Source organism: Martes martes, assembly GCF_963455335.1.
Source record: "Martes martes genome assembly, chromosome: 2".
Taxonomy (NCBI): Eukaryota; Metazoa; Chordata; class Mammalia; order Carnivora; family Mustelidae; genus Martes; species Martes martes.
Window position 1 is genome coordinate 126,294,714 of NC_137889.1, and position 24,525 is coordinate 126,319,238.

Sequence of the window (24,525 nt, forward strand, 5' to 3'; positions counted from 1 at the left end):
AAACTGGTTAATTCTAGAAATGTATGTATTCTGAAGGTGTTGGGTATTAGTATTCAATATATGTCCCTTACAGATTTGTTAACTTCATTGTTCAAATATCACATACCCTTTTGTTGTTGTTGTTGTTGTTGTTTTTGCTTGTTTTTTCAATTACTGAGAGCGATCTGTTTGTATTTCCTACTATCACAGTTTTTCTCTGGGGCTTAGGGTGCTTTTTTATTTTAATTTTTAAAAAATTTTATTTATTTATTTGACAGAGAAAGAGGGAGAGAGCACAAACAGGAGGAGCAGCAGGCAGAGGGAGAGAGAGCAGCAGGCTCCCTGCTGAGCAAGGAACAGGACCCTGGGATCATAACCTGAACTGAAGGCAAAGAAACTGCATCCATCCATTTAAAATAAAGTTGCTTAACCAACTGAGCCATCCAGGCACCCCTGGGGTGCCTTTTTAAAAATTCTTGTTATAGGGACGCCTGAGTGGCTCAGTTAGTTAAGCTTTTGGCTCAGGTCATGATCCCAGGGTCCTGGGATCAAGTATCGCACTGAGCTCCTTGCTTGGCAGGAACTCTGCTTCTCCTTCTGCCTGCTTCTCCCTCTGTTTGTGCTTTCTCTCTCTCTAACAAATAAATCTTAAAAAAAAAATCTTGTTATATTTATATTTTGGTCATTTTTCTCTTATTAAACATTTTCTGTCAGGAAAAGTAAATATTTAAAAAATAGTAAAGCATATTTAAAAATAACCTTAACATAATCCCTTCCAGTTCCATCCATGTAGATGCAAATGGTGGGTATTCATTGTTTCTGATGGCTGAATAATACTTCATTGTATATAAGTACCACATCTTCTTTACCCATTTATCTGTTGAAAGGCATCTCGGCTTCTTCCACAGTTTGGCTATTGTGGACATTGCTGCTATGAACGTTGAGGTGAATGTGCCCCTTCTTTTCACTACATCTGTATCTTGAGGATAAACACCCAGTAGTGCAATTGCTGGGTCATAGGGTAGCTCTATTCTTAACATCTTGAGGAGCCTCCATACTGGTTTCTAGAGTAGCTGTACCAACTTGCATTCCCACCAACAGTGTAAGAGGGTTCCCCTTTCTCCACACCCTCATTAACGCTGGTTGTTGCCTGTTTTGTTGATTTTTACCATCCTAACTGGTGTTAGGTGGTATCTCATTGTGGTTTTGATTTGTATTTCCCTGATGGCTAGTGATGTTGAGCATTTTTTTTCATGTCTGTTAGCCATTTGTATGTGTTTTTGAGAAGTGTCTGTTCATGTCTTCTGCCCATTTTCTAACTGGGTTATTAGTTTTTTGAGTGTTGAGTTTGAGAAGTTCTTCATAGATCTATATTAGTCCTTTATCTATAATGTTATTGCAAATATCTTCCTCTATTCCCTGGGCTGCCTCTTAGTTTTACTGATGGTTTCCTTTGCTGTGTGGAAGCTTATCTTGATGAGGTCTCAAAAGTTCATTTTCGCTTTTGTTTCACTTGCCTTTGGAGATGTGTCTTGAAAGAAGTTATGGTGGCCGATTTCCAAGAGGTAACTGCCTATGTTCTCCTCTAGGAATCTGATGCATTTCTGTCTAACACTGAGGTCTTTCATCCATTTTGAGTTTATCTTTGTCTATGGCATAAGGGAATGGTCCAGTTTCATTCTTCTATATGTAGCTGATACACCTCTTCTTTTTGTAGCATGTAATACATTGAAATTTAATTACTGATATATTTGGATTTATATATACTACCTTAGTATTTATTTCTATATGTCTGCCTATTATGATTTTCTCTACTTTCGTGCCTTCTTTTGATTTTTTTTTAAAAATGTGTTCATTTTAGGTGACTCTTTTTAAAAAAATAAGAATTTTTGAGTAGTTTTAAGTTCACAGCAAAAGTGAGCAGAAAATAGAGATTTCCCAGTATACCTTTTGGCCCCTCCAGCATGACCTCCCCCACCAGAGTAGTACATTTTGTTGTAACTGATAAACCTACATTGACACAATTACCCAAAGTCTGTAGTTTACATTAAGATTCACTCTTAGTGTTGTACATCCTATAATGACATGTATCCATTACTAGTGTCTTACAGAATAATTTCACTGTCCTAAAAATCCTATGTGCTCTGCCTTTTCATCCTCTCTACTCCCACCCCCTCCCCCAACCCCTTGCAACCACTGATCATTTTATTGTCACCACAGGTTTTTTTTTTTTTTTTTTTTAAGATTCTTTATTTGAGAGAGTGTGTGCAAGCATGATCAGGGGAGGGGCAAGAGAGGGAGAGACAGTTTTAAGCAGACTTTGGGGTTTGATCTCACAATCCTGAGATCATGATCTGAGCAGAAATCAAGAGCTGGACGCCCAACCAACTGCACCACCCAGGTGCTCCTTTTCTCCATTGTTTTGCCTTTTTCAGAATGGCACACAGTTTGGAATCATACAATCTGTAACCTTCTCAGATTGGCTTCTTTCACTTAGTATTATCTATTTAGGGCTCCTTCATATCTTCTCCTGGCTTGATAGTTCATTTCTTTTTTATTGCTGAATAATATTCCATAGTTTGAATGTACCACAGTTTATTTATCTGTTCACCTATTGAAGGACATCTTGGTTGTTTCCAAATTTTGGCAATTGTGAATAAAGCTGCCATAAACATTCATTTGCAATTTTTTGTGTAGACATAAGTTTTCAACTCCTTTAGGTAAATATCAAGGAGTATGATTGCTAGATTGTTATGATAAGATTAAGTTTCATTTTTTAAGAGACCACCAAACTGTCTTCCTGGGTGACTGTACATTTTGCTTTCCCACCAGCAATGAGTGAGAGTTCCTATTGTTCTATATGTTTTTATTATTCTATTTTTCTACTCTATTAGCTCGGCAGTTTTAGGATTCTTTACTTCCAGTGTCTATCCTAGAGATTATAACATGCTTATAGAATTAGCAAAACTCTAAATTAGTATTCTATTTTTTTTTTTTTTGAGTAATGCTGGAAGCTGAGAATATTTTAACTCTATTTACCCTTTTCCCAAATTTATGATATTGCTGCCTTGCATTTTAATTCTCTACAGATATTTTAGAAACATTATTATCATTGCAGAATAGTTGATCTTTATTAGACTTTCTCCCATAGTTACCCTTTCCTTTCTTTTTATAGAATATCCTAAGATTTTAATTTTGCTAATGATAATTTTCTCCACTTCTTTTCATCTGAAAATGTACTTACTTGACTTCTAGAAAAATGTTTCATTAGATACATAATTTTAAGTTAATAGTTTTTCTTTCAGCTTTGAAGATATTCCACTGCCTCCTGATTTCCATCATTTCTGTTGAGAAGTTCATTTATGGCTTACTGCTGTTTCTTTTAAGATAATTTTTCTGCTTTGAACATTTTAAAAAATTGTCTTTATGTATTTGATCTTATAATAATGTATCTATAGTTTTTTGTACTATCCTGCTTATGATACATGGTGTTTCTTTAATTTGTGGATCAATGTCTTTCTGCCCTCTTTTTCTGGGACTCAAGTTATACGAATTTTAGCTCTTTGCACTATTTCTCTTATGTCTCTTACATTATTTCCTGTATTTTTTTAATCCTTTTGTCTCGCTGATATTAATTTAGAATATTTTCTTCAGACTTGGACTGGATTCCATTAATTCTCTCTTCAGTTATATCTAATTTCATTATTTTTTTTTTTCAGTTTCAGAATTTCAGTTTGGTGTGTTTTTAGCATTCCATTTTCTCTTATCAACATTCTCAAAATTGTCTTTTTTCATTGAACATATTAAGCAGAATTATTTTAAAGATCAGTCCTGTGGATTTTTTTCTATTATTTCTATTATTCTATTTCTATTATTTCTTATCATTTAAAAAAAACCTCTACTGTCTTAAAAATATGAGCCTGATATTACATGTAAAAATATTTGGAGATATTGTGAGGCCTAGCAATAATGTTATCTTCCTCTAAAACAGTCTTCTTTTTTTTTCCACAGGTGGCTGGGTGCATTATCAATTTCTGATCACCTTATATCAACAGCAGAGATTCAGATAATTCCAAGCTATGTTTTAGATCTTTTTAGGACTAGTATACTTTGGGGGTCACTCTTCTAGGGTATCCCAACCCAATGCCTGGAAACTTCCTGAGCCACTCACCCTCAAATCTAATGGCCCCTGACTTTCAAATTTAATCTCTCTAGCCCTATAAATTTGTTTCAAGCTTAGTTTTTCAACCTCTCTTCACCTCCTCCAGGATAGGGAGATGTACCTAGGGGAAGGCATCTCCAAAAGCAGGCTCATATCCCTGGATTTCATTTTTTTCCTGGTCTTGCCCTATAATTCTCCACTGAGTCCAATTCATTTAAATAGATCTATTGTCAAATTTTTGTCCCAATTTTCTAGCTTTTGTCTAGAATTTCTAGTTTTTCTCAGGAGCCTGATTACCTAGTCTTGATATCATTGTAAACAAAACTCCCTAGTTCACTTATTTTCAATTTTATTTTTTAATTGGTTTATGTTCTAAGTACTAGTCTGGCTACATTTCACTAGTTTGATATGTTGTTTATTCTAAGAAGTTTTTAATTTCAGTTTTCAATTCCTTTTCATCTCAGGAGTTAGTTGAAAATATAGTTAAATTATCTGTGCCTGTTTTTTGTTTTGTTTTGTTTTAAGATTTTATTTATTTGAGAGGGAGCACAAGCACACATGATGGGGGAAGGGTGAAGGGCAGAGGGAAAGGGAGAAGCAGACTCCTCACTGAGCAGGGAGCCTGCAGCAGGGCTCAATCCCAGGACCCCAAGACCATGACCTGAGCCTAAGGCAGACACTTAACTGGCTGAGCCAACCAGGCACTGCTGTTTTTTGCTATTTCTAATTTTACTATATATGACTATATATATATGATATTTTACTATATATGTGACTTATACTGCTTTAAATTCGTATGTGTGTATAACAGTGGGCAAGGTTTGCAATCCATGTCTATGTTTATAAATGTTTCATGGGCCTTTAAGAACAACAGTGTATTTTTCTTTGTTGATATGAGTGCATATAAACAGAAAAATACATACTCAAACTTGCTAATTATTTTTCCTATCCTCTAATCTTTATGCTTATTTTCCTTTTACATTTTTGCCCTTGTTTCCTTTGAAACATAATTGTAATAATATATTTGTAAATACTGATTAAATTTATTTTATCTAATTCTCTAAGAATATTAGCAGTATAATTGAGAAAATAAAACCATTTAATTACTGCAAAGATTCAAGGAATTAATCTTTTTCAAAGCTTTTTTTAACATACCATTAATAAATCTTGAAGATTAGACATCAGTAATTGAATCATGTTCAACAAATACTCGAAGAGGTATTACATACAAGATGGTAAGACTTCTGGTTCTAGTTGTACTTATTCAAATATATAATAATTAAGTCAAAATGTAAGAGCTTAGGGCCACCTGGGTGGCTCAGTTGGTTAAGTGTCTCTCTTCAGCTCAGTTCATGATGACAGGATCCTGGAATTGAGCCCCACATCAGGCTCCCTGCTCAGCAGAGAGCCTGCTTCTCCCTCTTCCTCTACCGATCCCTCTCTGCTGCTCCCATTTCTTTGTCAAATAAATAAAATCTTTTTTTAAAAAAAATGTAAGAGCGTTGAGAAAATAAAAAGAAGAAAGGTCCATCATTTTGCATGGCTTGAGAGTAAGAAGAGAAATCATATAAAGCTTTGTGGAGGTAGACAGTGTCATCCTTATTATTATTTTTATAAGATATTTATTTATTTGTGTGAGAGAGAGGGAGAGAGAGAGAGAGAGCACGCGCGTGAGCGAGCAGGGGGAGCGACAGGCAGAGGGAGAAGCAGGCTCTCAGCCAAGCAAGGGGCCCGGTGGGGGACTCAATCCCAGGACTCTGGGATCATGACCTGAGCCAAAGGCAGACATTCAACCGGCTGAGCCATCCAGGTGTCCCTATCTTTATTATTATTAACTAGTAGTGTTCATTTTTCCTGCTGTCACCACTGATCAGTTGATCTCTATTTTCTAGTGCAGCTTCTAGAAAAAGTCAATCTTACTGGTTTAGCTAAACTGATTTGCTAAGAGAACTGATAGGTGGGCCATAGTTAAGAAGCTAGATAATCAGGAAGCAACTACACCAACTGCTGGTTCCAAGTTCACACCTTTTCATCTGAGATCCTGGGATTAGGATGTTACTGTCTTAGAGTTACTGCCTGCAGGAACAACCTACTTTAGCTTCAATAGAAGCAGCTGCCCAGAATTATCAGCTCCAGCGCTACAGTATACTTGTTAGAGCTCAGCCACAAAAATAGATCCTCAGATACTGCTTTCCCTCCTACTTATCTCCTAATTTAGGTCTCCTACAAGTACTTATCATTAGCAGAACCTAATTCATATCCTGAGCTAGTTTTTAGTTTTCCAGCCTCTGTAATACAGGAAGGCAACTAAAAAGAGGTTGGAACAGTCAATCTACATCATAGCTGCAAGAACCTGTTATTATCACTTTAATTAAATATGACCCAAAATGGTAAAATTAAAGTATAAGAGTTTTTTCCCCCAGGAAACCTAAACTGAAAACAAAACACTCAATAGATGAGTCATTAAATAACTACTGTTGAATTAGAGGTAAGTAAAATATTTACAAAAAGTCAGAAAAATTATAAAATCACAGATCAAAAGGAGATCAAAAGGATCTCTAAATTTTACCCTTCAAAGAAACTCAAACTGGAAATTATAAAAAGTGAATTATATGGTTTTTGCATAAAAGATAAAGCACTATTCAATGGTGTTAGGTATATAGCAGTAAGAAAGAATAGATAAGGGCCTTGCTCACATGAAGAATACATTCTGGGAGATAAGACAAAAAAATAATCAAAAAGACAAAAAAAAAATTTCAAGTAGTAATAGGTGCCATAAATAAAATAAAATTGTATTATAGAAAAAAGAAAAAAGAAGAGGGTGGAAACAGCTAGATAATGTAGTCAGGGAATGCTTTCCTGAAAAAGGGCTGAAAAAAGGGTAGACAGTCCTACTAGTCTTCTAATTCTAGGCAAAAGTATTAGGTAAGGTCTTCAGGGGAACACTGGTTTGCCAGGTTTGAGAAAGCCAAATAAGAAGGCTGGCGTGATGAGAGACTAGTAATCAAAGGGAACCATGGTAAGAGTGTATGTATACGCACATAAATAAAGAACAGTAAACTGGGTTATAAACAGAGACATAGAGAAATCAGGGTAGCTCCGGTTTTATATGAGATTTGAAACAGAAATTTAACACTTTATAAAGCTTAGGATTTTGGCGGACTTTTGGGGATGTTCTTCCTCACAGACCTCAAGTAACTCAAGAACAGCAGTGTTTACTACAGACAATATATCAATGAATGAATGTGTCTGTGAGTCAATAAACTTTCATTTACAAAAAGAGATAGCAGGCCAAATCTGATCCACAGGCTGTAGTCTGTGAATCTCTGACAGATGCAGTTAAGTCTATCAGTTAGTACGTTTTGACTGTAAGTAACAAAATGCTTAACAAAAAATAAGGACAGTCATTTTTTAAAAAAGATTTATTTATTTATTGAGAGCATGTGAGAGTGAATGCACAAACTAGTGGGGGGAAGGGCAGAAGGAGAGAGGGACAAGCAGACTCCCCACTGAGGAGGGAGACCAACAACGGGCTTGATCCCAGGATCCTGAGATCATTACCTGAGCCAAAATCAAGAGTCTGATGCTTGACTGACTGAGCCACCCAGGCACCCCAAGGATGTTTGGTCATTTTTGTCTGTTTTATCACTGTATCACTGATGTATTCACTTGAATAGTGCCTGGTACTTACTTAGTACTCAATAAATACTTATAAATGAATGACTGAATGAATATTTTATTACCTCATCTAATATTAAATCAGAAGGGTAAGTGGTTCCAGATTTGTTTCAGCAGTTCAACAATATAATAAGGACCAAAGGTTTTCTCATCTTTCCCTTCTTTCAATGTTGATATCTACCCCCATGGATACAAAATGTTTTACCAACTTCATAAACCACTTTCTAAAATGACAAGCTGGAAGGAGGTAAAGCTTTCTTCTTGCCAGCCACTTTTTTTTTTTTTTTTTTTAAATCAGGGAGAAGATTCTTTACCAGAAGCTCTACAACAGACTTTCTCTTATACTTCACTGGCTAAAAGTAGGGTTCTGTGTTCATTCCTAGACCAATCCCTGGCAAAAATAAATTCAAACTAGTTAAATAAAAGACTTATCATCTAAAATTGTGGAAACAGCTCATCTCCCCCAAGCACATGGACACTGGAACAAAATCAGAGCTGAATGAAAGAATTAAAAATGGCTCATATGGAGACAACAAATGAATAGCCTGAATAATAACCTGAATAATATAATAAACAATAAAAAATTAGTATTTAGTGCCAGAAAGTGCTGTACATATAACCCTGCATTCAATTTATTTCCTCTGGTAAGTTTTGAGGAGAAAAGATGGTATTACAGAAAAAAAAAAGGACAAAACAAAATATATGTTCTCAACAGAAGCTGGATTTCAAGGAACAGATTTAAAAATGGGAGGAAGGAAAGTATTTTTTCACCTCTTCCTTAACCTGATTTAAAATGACTTCATTATTTCCTATCTGTAGTCAATTCTTACATTATATCCACCCATATAAAAATGTAATTAAAACGTTTCTAAAACCCAACAGTGTAGAATTGCATACTACTACATAATCCATGTCACTGCTAGCTTCCATTATTCAGAACTATGTACACACATTTAAGATACTTTCCTTAAAAATGATAAACTCTTGATTTTGCAGTCCTTAACTGCAACACATAATTAAAGGTAGGATGTTGCCCTAAAAACATAATAAGAATTCACTTTAAAACCTGAGAAATTTTCCAGTTACTAAAAGTGCCTTTATAATAAGCTCAGAATCCATTTGTTCCCACTTTCCTATTGTACTAGGAATAAATACATTCATGAGACATGACCACATTACTATTAAATAGGTGAAGGCAGATTTTTAAAAGACTGACTTAAAAAGAACTGGACATGAAATAAGTATGTGGAATCAAATACAGGAAATACAATGATTATCCCGACCATATAGTACCTTTTCTATTCCCATTACATTAAAATACAAGCTTAATCTACATACATTGGTGATTCAAAAATCTTAGCAATGTTCTTTATTAGGAGCAGCATAGTTTATTTAATAACTTTTTTGAGAAAGAACAGTAAATCATAAAAAGTTAAAGTTAGAAAAGCTTTTCCCTGGGGGAAAAACAAATAAGAAAAATTGAAAACCCAATTAAAGGATTTATTTACACCTCAGCCAACATTAGTAGCTTAAATATATGAAGCTTTCAGAAATTAGAGAAAAGGAGAAATAGTGAAACATATTTTTTAAAATGGAAGGGAGAAGATGACAAAATAGTCAAAACCAGACATACGAATTCCATGGGAGTTCTAGATTATTCTAAAGAACAACATGTATAATATTAAACAACAAAAAAGGAAACTGCTATATAACATAGCAAAATATATACAAAAGAATGCCAGCTTTAAAAGAGTCTGTGTTTTAAATGAATTTAAAACTAAAAAAAAATTATTTCTTTACTTTTCGGTCTAGTTGTACGAGTCAGCAACAGAAGATATATCAGCTTTCAGCCCAGCTGTATGATCTTTAAAAGTTAAAGTTAAGAAACTTGGGATAAAATAAAACTTCAAACATTTTAAGCAAAAAACAGGAGATTTTTATGATCACAGGTTAAGAGGGGATTTGTTAGAGGCACAAAGAATAACAACCATAAGAAGAAAGCTGGATTCAACTATCTTAAGATTAAAAACAAAATAGAAAATTCTTTTCATGAAACCTATCATAACCTGGGAACAGATACAGGAAACACCTATCATCTAGCACATTGTACGGTACTGCAGCAACAATATTTATTCCCATCCCATTTCATCTTCCAGCCTCTAGCACAGTGGCAGAAAGTCTAAAACTCTATTTCTCAGAGGGTCTTGTAGCTGGAGTTGTGGGTAGGATTAAAGTTTTACCAGTGAGAAGCACTTGTGGGGGATACAGAAAATAGAAGTGAGCTGAGAATATTCCTCTATTGGTATGACAGATAGCAAGCAAAACTGGATAGACATGAGGGTCTCTTACAGTCAATACCCTGTGCCTCGCTTTCCAATGGCAAGGCTCCAGCTTTATGGAAATGATAACGGAGGAGGAGCAACAGAGATGGTGGCAGCAACATAAATATCCAACCTCCAGATCACAATCCCTAAGTTATGATCCTAAAACCAGGGACCTAATAGCACTTACAGGTAAGTGACTAAATTCCTTCATCTGTGAAATTTCTACAATGGTTATCGTTTACAGTAGTATTTTTACATTGACACAGATCGACACACCAACAAATATTCAGAATACAGGGTATATAAAGTACTTTGACAATTTAATAAGGGAAAGGTAAATAGAAAATGGGAAAAAGAAATGAACAAGCATTTAATGAGAAAAGAAAATCACATGGGTAAATACACATATGAAAAATGGTCAACCATATTAGCAGTATAGGGAAATGTTAGATTCAGAGAAATGTTAAATTATAACCACAATGAAAAAGCATTTAAGACTCAAAATAACAAAAATTTAAAAACCTAGTAAGACTAAGTGCTGATAAAAACATGTAGATCAGTAAGAACTCATAAATATCACAGGTGGGAATGTAAATTGGTAGAGCCACTTTGCAAATTAAGTTGGTGTTATATTGTAAAACTGAATATTTACATAATCTATGACCCAGCAAGATTATCCCTTGAAACTCTCGTGTGGGTTTGTGTATGATACTAAGTAGAAAAAAAAGTCCCAGAAGACTGAATGATTATGACTTTTATATAGTTTAAAAAATACAAAACTGAATAATTTATTGTTAAGAATATACACACTTATTAAAAAATTTAAAAAGCAAAGGAATGATAAACACAAAATTCAAGAAAGTGCTAATATCTAGCAGAGGTCAGGAGAGGAATGAATAGGGAAGGAAAACATGGGTAGGTATACCAGTACTGTTAACCTCTTTTAGCTCTTAACTGGATGATGGGTTGACAGATTTTGTTTGATCAGTATGTTTCATAACATATGTGACTAAAATAACTATACAATTAATGATTGCTAATACTTATGAAGTGTTTATTATATATCCTATTTTCCCCTACAGACATCACTATGAAATAATTATTTTTAATTCATAGATGAGAAAACTAAAGCACAAAGAGGTTAAGTAACTGCCCAAGTAAGGTTGCACAGCTAGTAAGTAATGGACCTAGGGGTCAAACAGGAAATCAGGCTCCAGAGTCTGTACTCATAATCAGTGTACTATATGAATAAAATAGCAAATAAGAACAATAAAAGTTACCTAGGGTAACAATAAAAGAATCAACAGTTAATTGATCTACCTTTCGTTTTCCTTGATGACATTTTCAAGTTGTAGTTTCATCTCGCCCATATGTTTCTGAAAGATTAAAATATGGAATATATTTTGTAGATGGGTCTCTATTATGTAATCCATTCCTATCCAAGCAGTCAGATTCTATGGCACTAGGCTACTGATAAGAAACAATGATTCTTTACTTCTAATAAGCACTAGTAAATATGGATATTTTAATGATACACAGAATAATACATAAAGAATACATAATAAAACACTCATTTTGAAATATAAAGAAAATATTTATATGACACACTGAGAAATACTTACAAATACAGTCCCATGATTTGTAGATGTTTATAAAAAACTGATACGAGATATTCCTCAGTATGTCACTATAACAAATACCAGATGATCCCCATTCCCTGAATGTATTCTTAATTCACTTTAGTTTAGTTGAAGCCCAGATAAGAGCTTGTATTTGAGGGGCACCTGGGTGGCTCAGTGCGTTAAGCCTCTGTCTTCAGCTCAGGTCATGATCTCAGGGTCCTGGGATCGAGCCCCGCATTGGGCTCTCTGCTCGGCAGGGAGCTTCCTCCCCACCCCTCTCTGCCTACTTGTGCTCTCTCTCTCTCTCTGTCAATTAAATAAATAAAATCTAAAAAAAAAAAAAAAAGAGCTTGTATTTGAAAAAGTAAAATGTTAACAGTGAAAAAGAAAATAGAGATCTTCTTTAGCAGTAATTTGCTCAGTCTTTTTGCCACCTTTATTAACTGTCTAAACTCTCCACACCATACAACATTGGCAAACCTGTATCATCACCAACATATACTTTAATAGCAAAAATGGAGAAAGAAATCACTAATTCATATAAAAATGAGACTAAAATATATACTGTAAAGAGAATGAGTTTGGTACAATTAATTTTCTGAGGAGATGAAGGGATTGTAAAATCTCAATAGAAAAGAAAAGGCATTTCAAGAAGGTAGAAATATGTGTAAAAGCAAAGAGGCAAAAAATATTAGAACACAGGCATTGTTGTCAGCTCTCAACGAGAGTAAATGGGCTAGGGGAGAGCAGGAAGGAGGCCATGCAAAATCACACTTAAAACAAAACTGCAATCAACTCATGGTATGTCCATTAATCTTGACTGAGTAACCTATGCTAAAGGAGAGGAGCCAAGCCTGGAGTGAACCTGGCAAGGGAAGGGTGGAGGAACAGGCAATGCTCCAAGCCCTTCTGCTTCCCTTTCAACTAGAGAAGCTAGTGGAAGCTTGGGCTAGGAAATCAGTAACAGCCAACTCTAAATACAAAGCTGGCTTTAGGAAAGGTGAACCTTTCCCAGGTCCTTGCTGTGAATGAATCACAATTAAATTAAAATGAATGAATTCACTATCAGATAACTAAGAAGTAACCATACATTGAGTCATGATGCAGTGAAAGAAAATTGGAAAGGCAGGCAGCAGCTCTTGAATGCCATGGTAACTAAGAGGTTTGTATTTTATTGTAGCATTTATCCTGATTCTTGTCACTAAAAAAACAACAAAACTGATCTTAAAAGTTGCAAAATCTTGCAAGATCTTTAAAAGTTGTAAAAAGGTTGGTGTATCTTAAAAAATATTTACTCAAATTACTCAAATAGTCAGAATGTATATATAATAGCTAGGATTAAAGGTGAATCATTATGGTCACACTAAAGATTCTTTACTGTCAAATATTCCAAAATATTTAATAGTTGGAAGGAAACAAAATCTCAGCAGTACCTCTTGTATTATCAAATTTTCCCTTATTTAGATTTTTGGAAGGAAGTTTTTCATATAAAGAAATATAGTGATAGTTTTCTTGCTTTCAAGATAAACTATTCTTTTTACTGGGTCAATAAATCCTAGTTCTAGTTCTAGTACTAGTTCTAGTCAGTAATACCCATGTGAGCAACTGTTCTTAGATTTATCTGTCAGCATCTTTTCTTCCTCTGTAAAAGTAGCAACTACTCTTGTTACAGACCCTTGGACCTTCTGCTACAGTTTTCTCTCTCTTGTAATTAATTCAATAATCACTCTTAGATTGAGAATGTTAGACAGGGGAATGAAGTTAAACACCTTAGTAAAATAGCTGATTAAAGAGATATATGAATCAGATAGATTATAAAAAATTAAACATTTGAAAGTTTAATTCAAGATAAATAGTTATCCCATTTTACAACAATTGGACCACATAATATGTCATTACAGCAATTTTGAGTGAATTCAGCCCTAAAAAGAAAAGCAAAATGCCATTTGTGCAGAACAGAGCATTCTATTGTTCTTTAATTGTTAATTAGAAAGATTAAAAGACATTACTATGATAGGTTCGAACTTAAATGACCACAGGCAAAAAAAGCCCATAGTAAAGACTAGGAAATCACCTAATTAACTTATAATAAGACAGTAACTGCAATTTAAAGAAATGCTTGTTTTTGAAATTTGGGTCTACAGGATCACTCTGTAAATTTATATTAGAGGATTAATCCTGGAAATGAAAGTATAAATAATATCAAATGCAATGGAAAACCTAACTTATTTTTAGAAAATGAAAGCATTATGTGTTCTTTTAGTAAAATACTTTTAGTCAATCTAGTAATTTATAAGTAGGAGATTGTTAAGCTAGATCTAATCATCTTGTTCTAATAAGTCCTGGTTTTTAATTCATTCATCAAAAATTGAGGGCGTATTATGCACTAGACTTCAAAGCATAGGTAGGATCTCTTGCTGTCCCTGCATAAAGTGGAGAAAGATATAAATAAAGTTTTTAGTGTTTGCCACATTGACAGCCCCATATAAAAACATGTTATACTTTCATTTACATTAAATTAAGTCAACCTTGCTACCCAACTGAACTGATCCAGTGATTGGTATCTAAACCAAACACAATGCTGAGTATATTCAAACTCTAGGAAAAGAAGTTTACCACCTTCTGGTGAGCTTAGCTTGAGACATACAGCATCTCTTTAACAAATGCTTCCTTTTTATGGTTATCCAACGATCAGAAAGGTCAAAGTTTGGGAGGAAAATGTAAAAAACATTTTAAAATCAAAGAAACAGATTATAAATATTAGGTATATTCTAAAAATAGCGATTATTGAAACTCAGATTATATCTTGTACAATGTTGTGCTATTATTTTAGTTCTCCATGAGCCGGCTGTGTATCCTAATCTCAGAAATTCTATGATATAGAAGTGTCCTCAGTTTCTTCACTCTGTTCACTCCTAAAATAAACCCTCACTACTAAGAGGATTTCAGAAAAGAGATGCCATAGTTTAAGCCTATATTAGAAATTGATCAAATGCATCTATGATCTGATGGACATAATATTTGAAATTGGGTGAAAAATCCATTCTCTAAGTAATGGGAAATACAGGTAGAATGAGGGTAAAGAGAAAGGTCTAAAAGTATGAAATGGTTTTGGGTCTCCCTGGGGGAAGAATAAAGATATAAACTTATAATAATGAGTTTAAGGACTTCAAGCACCTAGGAGATCTTCTTGGGAGATATCAGGAGCAAGGAAACACTGGATTAAAAAGCAAAACTGAAGATAATCTTAAAACACACACACACACACACACTACACTTTTTCTCTTATAGACAGCCAAGAATTGATTAGTTATAGCTAAATATTTTATTCATCATCAATGTTTTTGAAAAGTATATTTTACTTAACAGAATATTATAAAAAGCTTGATAACTATGATTTCATACCTGATAATACTTCAGCTGCCCGTGTAGCTCTTCCAGATGCTTATCATACTCAATAATAAGAGGAGCTAAAAAGCTAAAGAAAAAATACATAATTTAAAAAATGGCATATTGTTTAATATAGGTGAATGTATAATACGTAATGAAATTGAATATAAACATTTTAATGATAAGTGTATCCACAGCAATCAATACTTTGTCTTTTTCCTGTTCTCAATCTTAGCTCAATTAATACTTCCAGATATTGTCAAATATCGAGGGAGGGGAGGTAATGAAGGGGTTCATCAAGAAAACAACTGCCAGTTGATCCTTGAGCTGAACCTGGGCAACTGGAGGCTACTCACCCCCCATTACCCTTGGAATATGTGTTCTGCTTACCTTCCCCACTTCCAGAAGCAGCTCCAACGATACAGCCTTAAGATAGTAATGTGATGCTGAGGCTATCTATATTGGGTATGTAAGTGAACCCAGTTAAGGCCTCCTGTATTTCTGACTGAACCAAGTTTAAGCTTCCAAGATTATGGCAAGTAGGTGAGGAAATATAGCTGTCTTGTGTTCTCCCAAGACAAGCCTCGTAAATAGGTTCTATTGCTTAATAAATTTGCCACTTACCAATATGGAGTGGTCTGCCTCTTCCTTCAGTCTCTCTTAGCCCTCCACATTTGAGGGCCAGTTTCTAGAAACTCCAGAGGTTATGAATAGGAGGGAGATAAAATTACCCCATTTGAGAGCTACTCTTATAGATTACAATGCTGGCTTTTTTTCCACTTGTATATTCAATGCTCAAATCTAATTATAGCAGACCGAAATAAACCATCCTAATACTAAAGGAATTATTTCAACAATAATAAATATACTTAAGAAAATAATATTTTTCTGGTAACTCAACCTTACCTTTGATCAACTATTGTGTTTTCTAACGTGTCATCCCCATCTCCTTTCAAGACAGCTTTCTATAACAGAGAATATTGCATCTTAAAATGTTTTCTCATATCATCCAAGCCTAAAATTTGCAGTAGTTTAAAATTAAATACAATTAAAAATTTTACAACCTTAGAAAATCTTAATGCAATTTAAAAAGAAGAGAAACAAGTAATCATCTAAACTGATGTTGAAAGTTTATTGGGGGGGGGGGCGCCTGGGTAGCTCAGTTGGTTGGGCCTCTGCCTTGGGCTCGGGTCATGGTCTCAGGGTCCTGGGCTTGAGCCCCGCATCCGGACTCTCTGCTCAGCAGGGAGCCTGCTTCCCCCTCTCCCTGCCTCTCTGCATACTTGTGATCTCTGTCAAATAAATGAATAAAATCTTAAAAAAAAAGTTTATTTGGTAAATTTTAATATCCATGCATAATAAGAACTCTTGGCAAACTTGAAATAGGAAGAATTTCTCAACTTGATAAAGAATATCTACCAGAAACCTACATCAATTACTATCTTTCATGGTAAAACACCAACAACACTGCATTAAATGCAGTATAATATAAGGCTGCTCACCATCACTGCTAACTTCACCACTGTATAGAGGTTCTAGTCAGTGGAACCAGGGTAGAGAGTTCAAAATTTAAATGTTGAAAGAGAAGATATAACACTATTATTATTTACAGACAATTTGACCATTTACCTAGAAATCTATGTATAATCTACCAATTATTAGGTCTAATAAGAGAATACACTAAGTTATCAGATAGAAGATCAATAGAACAGCTTTCCCAAATGCCAGCAATAATTTGAAAATGTAAAAGGAAATAATACTCTATTCACTACCGTAACAAAAGGTAGTACTTGAGAATAAAAAACAAAAACAAAACAAAGAATGTTGCGATAACTTTACTGCAAAATCAACTTTACTGAAGGACATAAAAGAAGATATAAATAAATAGTACTATACTATTCATGGATATTTGAATGGTCAATACTGTAAATATATTAATTCTTTAAAATTCACTGCAAGTGCAATTCCAAAACAAAATTTCAATAGAATAATTTATGAAACTTTATCTTACACAGATTTTACAGTTCCTGTGAATGAGTAAATGTGCAAGAATAGCCAAGATAACCTGGCCAAAAAAAAAAGGGGGGGGGGGAAGAGGAAAGGGCTTGCCCTACTACATATCGAAACATTGTTAATGCTAGAGTGATTAAAACACTATGGTACAGTGTGTAAGCCTGACAATTCACAAACCTGTACCCCTGGGGCAAATAATACATTATATGTTAATAAGAATAATTTAAAAAAAACTATGGTACAGACACAGTAACAAACAGAAGAACATAGGAAATCCAGAAATAGATAAAAAATTTATAGAAACATGATATCTAAAAGAAGTGAAATTATAACTGAATAGACAAAATACTTTTAAGTAACAGCGTTAGGAAACAAAATAAAATTAGATTCCAGCATGTACTATATGGAAAAATAAATTACAGATAAAGATCCAAATGTTTAAAAAATATTTAACAATTATTGAAAAAAATTGCATTTTTGACCTTGGGATAGAGAAAGCTTTCTTAAGTTCCAAAAAATGCAGAGGCTTTTGTTTGTTTTGTTCACTAATATATCAACCAGTGCCTAATACTTCCACTCAAAATACATTTTCTAGCTGGAAGACACCCGGTGTAAAATCTATGAACAGAGAGACTGAGATTTCTTTCAACACCCAAATTTAAAGCGTCTATGCAGCAGAAAGTCCCATAAGCAAAGTTAAAAGGCCAGCAACATTTTTAACATGACCAAAAACTTACTATCTAGTATAAAGTATGAATACTCAAACACAAGGAGATGTACAGGATGTTCAGTGCAGCTTTTACTGTAATGATAGATAAAATGTCCAACAATAGGCTAAAGGAAAGTAATACAATAGGATCTCATAAGTAGTTCAAAGAATTAATAAGATTTATATGTAGCACTATGGGCATAACCCAAAAGCAAATAGGCTAATTCTAGAAGTTATTCATATAGAGTAAAACCAGACATCCTTCCTATATAATACACAATAATAAATTCCAGATTAATTAAAGTCTTAAATATGTACTTATGCAAGTGAAGGACTTAAGACACAAGAGTAAAACACTGACACATTTGACTATATTAAATGTTTAAATTTTTCCACTATAAAGCATATAAACAAGATAAATGAAAACCCACAAACTGAACTTTCCACATGTGTCAGTGAACAGAGTATCAACAAGCAAAATAAAGAGGAAATCTGAGATCAGACAAATAAAAGCAAGCACAATGTCATTAATAATTAGGGAAACACAAATAAAACAATAGTGAGATGTCATTTTACACCAATCACACCGACCAAAACAAAATGTCTGACAATGCAACCAACGGCTCAGAAAGATGTTTTACAAGGAGCACTCTCATACACCATGAATGGGAATGAAAACGAGTACAACCACCTCGGACAATTTCTAGTAACCCTGAAGATGAGAAAAGTCCAATTTAGGTATACATCCTAAAAAACCTCTCAGATGTGTATATGGAGACATGTTTAACAATGTGCTTAAGGATTACTACAAAATATAAGAATTGGACAAAATCTAAATGTCCTTTAATAGGAGAATGGATAGCTTGTGGTCTAATAATACAGTGGAATGTAGTGGACAAAAGTTATATAATGCATGAACTTGTGATATATGTATCAAATTCTTAAAAATAATTTTAAGCAAAAAAAGCAAGTTTTGCAGTCAGATACTTATAGTATGATATCACTTATAAAAGATTTTAAACTTGCCAAACGATATAATAAAATTACTGCAGATATGAACATACATAGAAAACGTACTGGGAGCATGTATACCATTGGAAAACACTAAATTTAGGATTACCACTGGAAAGGGATAGAAGGGAATGCACAGGAGGTACAATCACTGAATTGTTTCTGCAGTGTCTTATTTCTTCAAAAAAAAAAAAAAAAAAGACTGGGCGCCTGGGTGGCTCAGTGGGCTAAAGCCTCTGCCTTCAGCTTAGGTCAGGATCCCAGGGTCCTGGGATTGAGCCCGTGTGTGTCGGGCTCTCTGCTCAGCAGGGAGCCTGCTTCCTCCTCTCTCTCTGCCTTCTTCTCTTCTCTGCCTACTTGTGATCTCTGTTAAATAAATAAAATCTTAAAAAAAAATACTGAAAAAAGAAAAAAAGACTGGAAGTAAACATGGCAATAAATTAAGAATGGACACAACTGGGTGGTAGCTAGCTACCAGATACCATTTTTAGTATCTGCTGCACTTCGATGTATGTTTGAAAAAAATTTAAATAAAGGAACAATATACTCAAAGTGTTTAGTATAATTCCTGACATATAGAAAGCTCTTAATAAATCTTTGCTCTTTGCTTTTTAAAATTTCTTTTTTCTTAATATGAGGGAAACTCTATTAGCTAACCAAAGTATATGTTATGAACATCCAACCAACATGGAAAGGATTTCTCAAAATATACAGCCTCAACAGACATGTTGACATGGATCTAGGACAGTAAGATGAATTATACAAAAAGGGTAACCTTCCAGAGTGACTCTGATAGATTAAAGAATAAATGCATCCAGTAGTCTATGTAATTTCAGGGTAGGATTTACTTAATCCTAGACTATTAAAAATAATTATTGTATTATTTAAATATTAATTAATGGACAAGTGATATTTTAACTTTCAATTGTTCAAAAGTTAGTTAAAAATCTTCTTGGGATAGCGAAGTAGTTCAAACTTTAAAAATATTTCTCAAATTTCTTAGGAATTTTTATAAAAATCAAATCAACTATCAGTGTTATGACTAATAGTTGGGAGATGGATGGCATTCTACAAAATAATAATTCAAGCCCTCATTAACCTCCCACCCATCAATTTTAAGTTTCTTAATTGTTATTCTTACTGAGTTTCACTCTACTTTATCATTCTTCTAAACAATATTTAGGAATCGCACAGTGTTTACTAAATTAAATCCAAACTTCTCAACTTAACCATTTAAGGCACTCTACAAAACCTACTCTTCCTAATGTTATTTTCCATTACTTCTCTTGTATATGTCAAACACAATATAAAAAATGATGTATGTTTTACTCCCTAAATACAACTCCCACTTTCTTACCTCCTTTTGCTTCTCATCATGCCAGTGGGTCCATCTACTATGCTCTCCACTACCCCTTCTTTTATCTCTCACTGAAGTTCTTTAGAAATCTTACCTACTTTTCAGTACCCATCAGACATGCTACATCCTTCAGGAAACTTTTTCTGATCTCTCTAACTATATTTTATCTCCTTTTTCTCAGATACCCTCATTTGGCTTTAAGGTTAAGATATGAATAATATGCCTTATACCTAGTTATTTAATATTTGTCTCAACTGATATTTTTATTAGTCTTTAGGTTCCTATGAAATAGTAATTTTATTATATACATTTTCATATCACTAAAGTTTCTGGCTTAGTGCTTTACATAGAGGAGGTACTCAATATATATTAGTTTAACTGAATTCTATAAAGACACTGCTCTGAAACTATTTTCCAATGATAGTTGTTACAGAAATACTAATGTAAGAGTAAATGACCAATAATCCAAATTATGAAAAATTATAAGATAAACATATTAAATCAAAATATAGGAAAAATAGTTAAAAGAATAAAAATATAGATTCAGCAATCCTTCCCCACTTACTAGTGAAACTTTTAGAATAAAAGACTGCATGACTTAATAATTCAAGATCTAGTGGAAAAAATCAAGTTGGGAGAATAAGATTGAAAACAACTATAAAAGCACTTATATAAAGGTACAGGGCTGGCTCACTCAGTAGAGTGTGTGACTCTTGATCTCGGGGTTGAGGGTTTCAAGCCCTATGTTGGGTGTAGAGACACTTAAAAAAATAAAATCTTTTTATAAAAGCCATTTATATATGTATTATACATTTACATATATTTATATTTATATAGTCCAATTGAAATATAATTGACGTATGTCATATTAGTTTCAGGTGAACAAGACTAACAATCCTATCCAATAAGCTATGATCACCAAAAAAAAAGCATTTATAAATATCCTTTTTATATCTTCTAAAACAAAATTTAAACAAACTATACTAAATAAAAGATACATATGGAACATTTTATATATCTTGAATAACAGATACTCTATAATTAATTTCTATTATTTTGATCCCAGAAGGACTTCCTGAGATGATGATGAGAGTGTATCACAGAAGAGTGTCAATAATATTGGATTATAATTGGGTAGACAAAATTTCTGGATACTTCCTCTGAGGATATTCCTCAGATATTTCCTCTGAGGAAAACACACACTAAGTATTCTAATCATAATTCTGAATGTTTGATTTTGTGCCCTTACTTTCTCTATATCACTGGCTATGAAATATATTAATCGCATCTTATCTGCCATCCTTTGGAAGAAAATATAGGCTGATTAGCATTTTGTGAAAGTGTTGTTGCACATTTTTGAGTGTTACAGCAAATCATTTATATATGGGGAGATGGATTTTCATCATTTATCAGTGAAGGTCGATATACAGAAATTGCTAAACTCTTACACTTTCTTACACTCTCTTTAAAGTGCTAAATCATTTCCCCCCCCCTTTTTTTTTGAGAGAGAGAGAGAGAGTACACTTGTGCATGCATGTGACAGGGAAGGGACAAAGAGAGAGGGAAAGAGAATCTTAAGCAAGCTCAGTGCTCAGTACAGAGCCTGACATGGGGCTGGATCTCATGCTCTTAGAGAGCAATGCCACTTGACATACTTTTTATTTATACATAAAACACAAAATAATCAAAGAAAGACAACTAAATTTCACAACAACCCTGAAGGGATCATTCAAGAAACTAGTTGTTATTTAAACCATCTTTGGAAGGTCATATACAATTATAAGAAGTTTTTTATTTTTAAAGATGAACGGGGGTGCTTGGGTGTTGTAGTAGATTAAGCTTCCAGCTTTTGATATTGGCTGAGGTCATGATCTCAGGTTGTGAGATCGAGCCCTGCATTGGGCTCCGCACTCAGCACCAAGTCTACTTAAGACTCTCTCTCTCTCTTCTTCTGCCCCTCACCTGGTGCATGCATGCACCCTGTCTCTCTCTCTAAAATTAAATGAATAAAGCTTTAAAATAAGTAAAAGATGAGTAACTTATTAAAGTATAACGAACCAAATATATTAAATATACAAGCTATTGTACACACTGGAAAACCTAACTTTCAGTTTAAATCCATACAATTTATGTATCATTATTCTAAATATATCATGTATTTTCCTAAGAAACACTACACAAAAAAACCTTAAGGCAATTCATAAAACTTCCTTTGATCCATGGGAAGCCTAAATGACTATTATATAGTGATAGCACAAATGAATTTTAACTATCACTTATAGCACAGTTTCTATAGAAAATCAAGTTTGAAATTCCAACTTAAAATATAACAAATAAATATCAAATTCTGGCAGATTTTTCTAATATTAGAAAAGTTTCATAAAGTATGTTCATTTAACACAAGTCCTGGCCATTTGCCTAGTGTGAGGAAGAAGGAAATTTCATTGTGATTTTATCCTGAAAAACAGACTAAAAAGATGAACTGTTTGTCTTTCACAAGCTGATCATGACTTTTTCATCTCAACTCTCACTGTACACGGCATATAGAGCTCAAATGATGTTGGGAAATTAGTATGCAGGAATAAAGTAAAGGAAGGATATAATTGCTTCATTCATTCAACAAATATTTATTGAGCATCTATTAACAAGAATTGACACCTGGGAAACACAGCTGAACAAAAAGGCCAAATAAAATTTATGAAGGATTTCTGTTGCTAGCAGCAATCACTAAAGTTAGTGAGAAGAGATCTCAGCCAGTGCTCCTGGGTTTCACATAACCTTTGATAATGGTTTCCTCCTACTTTTATGTCTACAAACAGAAAAAAAGTAAAAATACTATAAAAAGAAAAAAACACAAATTAAAAAATTCCTCTTGACAGTTTTTCAATTTCTTTCTTTTTTTTTTTTTTTTTTTTTTTTCAAATTTTTTCACTTTTACCAGTATTTTTTCGGAAACCAGTATAATGTTTCTGGGGTGAGGAACTGAAGAATGCACTATATATGGCCAAGGATATGGACTATAATGCTAGAAAGCAGATTAATCTCTTTCTCATATTCTCATATCACCTCCTTTCTCATTACTGCAAACTATGCAGTGGAAGGCAAGATGCAAGGAATTGGTATTTTGAGACAGCAATGTGTTCTGAAGAGACAGCAAACTTCAGAAGACTCTTAGGCAGTAACAATATATTACTACCAAAAATAAGAGCTAAGAATCAAGATTTGATTGTATGACTTTAATAGTATCTGTAAAAGAAGAACATGTACCTTTAGAGAATTCAAGGAACTGTAATTTCACAGGAGAGTACTCTATTAAATAAGAGAAGACTTGACCTTACTTGGTATGTTACCTTGAGGCTTAAATTAATTAATCACAATGTACAAGGCAAGTGCATCTAAAGGGCTACATACAATCATTGCTTTATCTGGTAAAACCATCTTTCATAAGTCAGCCATTTACAGTAGGTATGATATAAAACCGTGCCAAGAGATCTCCTCGGGCTTTAAAATCACACTTTTGTTTGAATCCTTTTAGACATATTCTATAAGACATTAAGCAGAAGAAAAAGAACCTAAGAATCTGAACAAAATTTAGAGGCTGCTGTATTACAATTCTCTATCATCTAAATGAAAACAGTTCTTAGTTCAGCATAACTAACAAAATAACGTAAGAAAAACAATAACATGATTAACAGAGTGGATGGATAATTTTAAGGCCCTCTGGACGCAACCTGGTCTTTGTAAATAAAAATAGAGCAGCAGGCTAAATGCTGAGAATACACTAAAGAAAGTATAAGTATAGTCAAATCAACAAGATAAACTATTACTTTTTAATTTCTTAGAAACAACTTCTTTCTTAATACCTTAAAAACAATTCTATTTTTAAGAGAGAGGGCACATGAGTGGGGCGGGAGTGGTAGTGGTGGAGTAGAGGGAGAGGAAGAGAGATAATCCCAAGCAGGCTCAGCACCGAGCAATGGAGGGCTCTATCTGACAACACTGAAATCGTGACCTGAGCCAAAATCAAAAGTCGGACACTTAACCAACGAGCCACCCAGGCGCCCCAAAACAATGTTCTGGTTACAAGATTCATTGATGTCAAGATCAAAATACATCCTTATTAATTCAGTAGGCTGCTATCACTAACATAGGAGCTACTGTTTTTCTTTTAATACTGTGTAACTCAGAGTCCACCAATAAACATACCTTATTGCTCAAAAAATTTTTAACAGAATATTTAAATAAGAACATGTACCCAAGGAAAGAAGTATTAAAAACAA

General features: G+C 33.8%; 1 protein-coding gene across 2 annotated transcripts in view; it reads right to left on the reverse strand.

The window, feature by feature from the left end:
• SCLT1 (sodium channel and clathrin linker 1) overlaps window positions 1-24,525 on the reverse strand; it is a 178,001-nt gene that overhangs the window by 136,874 nt on the left and 16,602 nt on the right. For both annotated transcript variants that reach the window (XM_080796975.1, XM_080796976.1), the window contains exons 3-5: window positions 16,062-16,120; window positions 15,171-15,243; window positions 11,464-11,519 (exon numbers count right to left, since the gene is read on the reverse strand). In XM_080796975.1, the coding sequence (XP_080653101.1) occupies window positions 11,464-11,519; window positions 15,171-15,243; window positions 16,062-16,120 (188 nt within the window). The remainder of the gene's footprint in view (window positions 1-11,463; window positions 11,520-15,170; window positions 15,244-16,061; window positions 16,121-24,525) is intronic.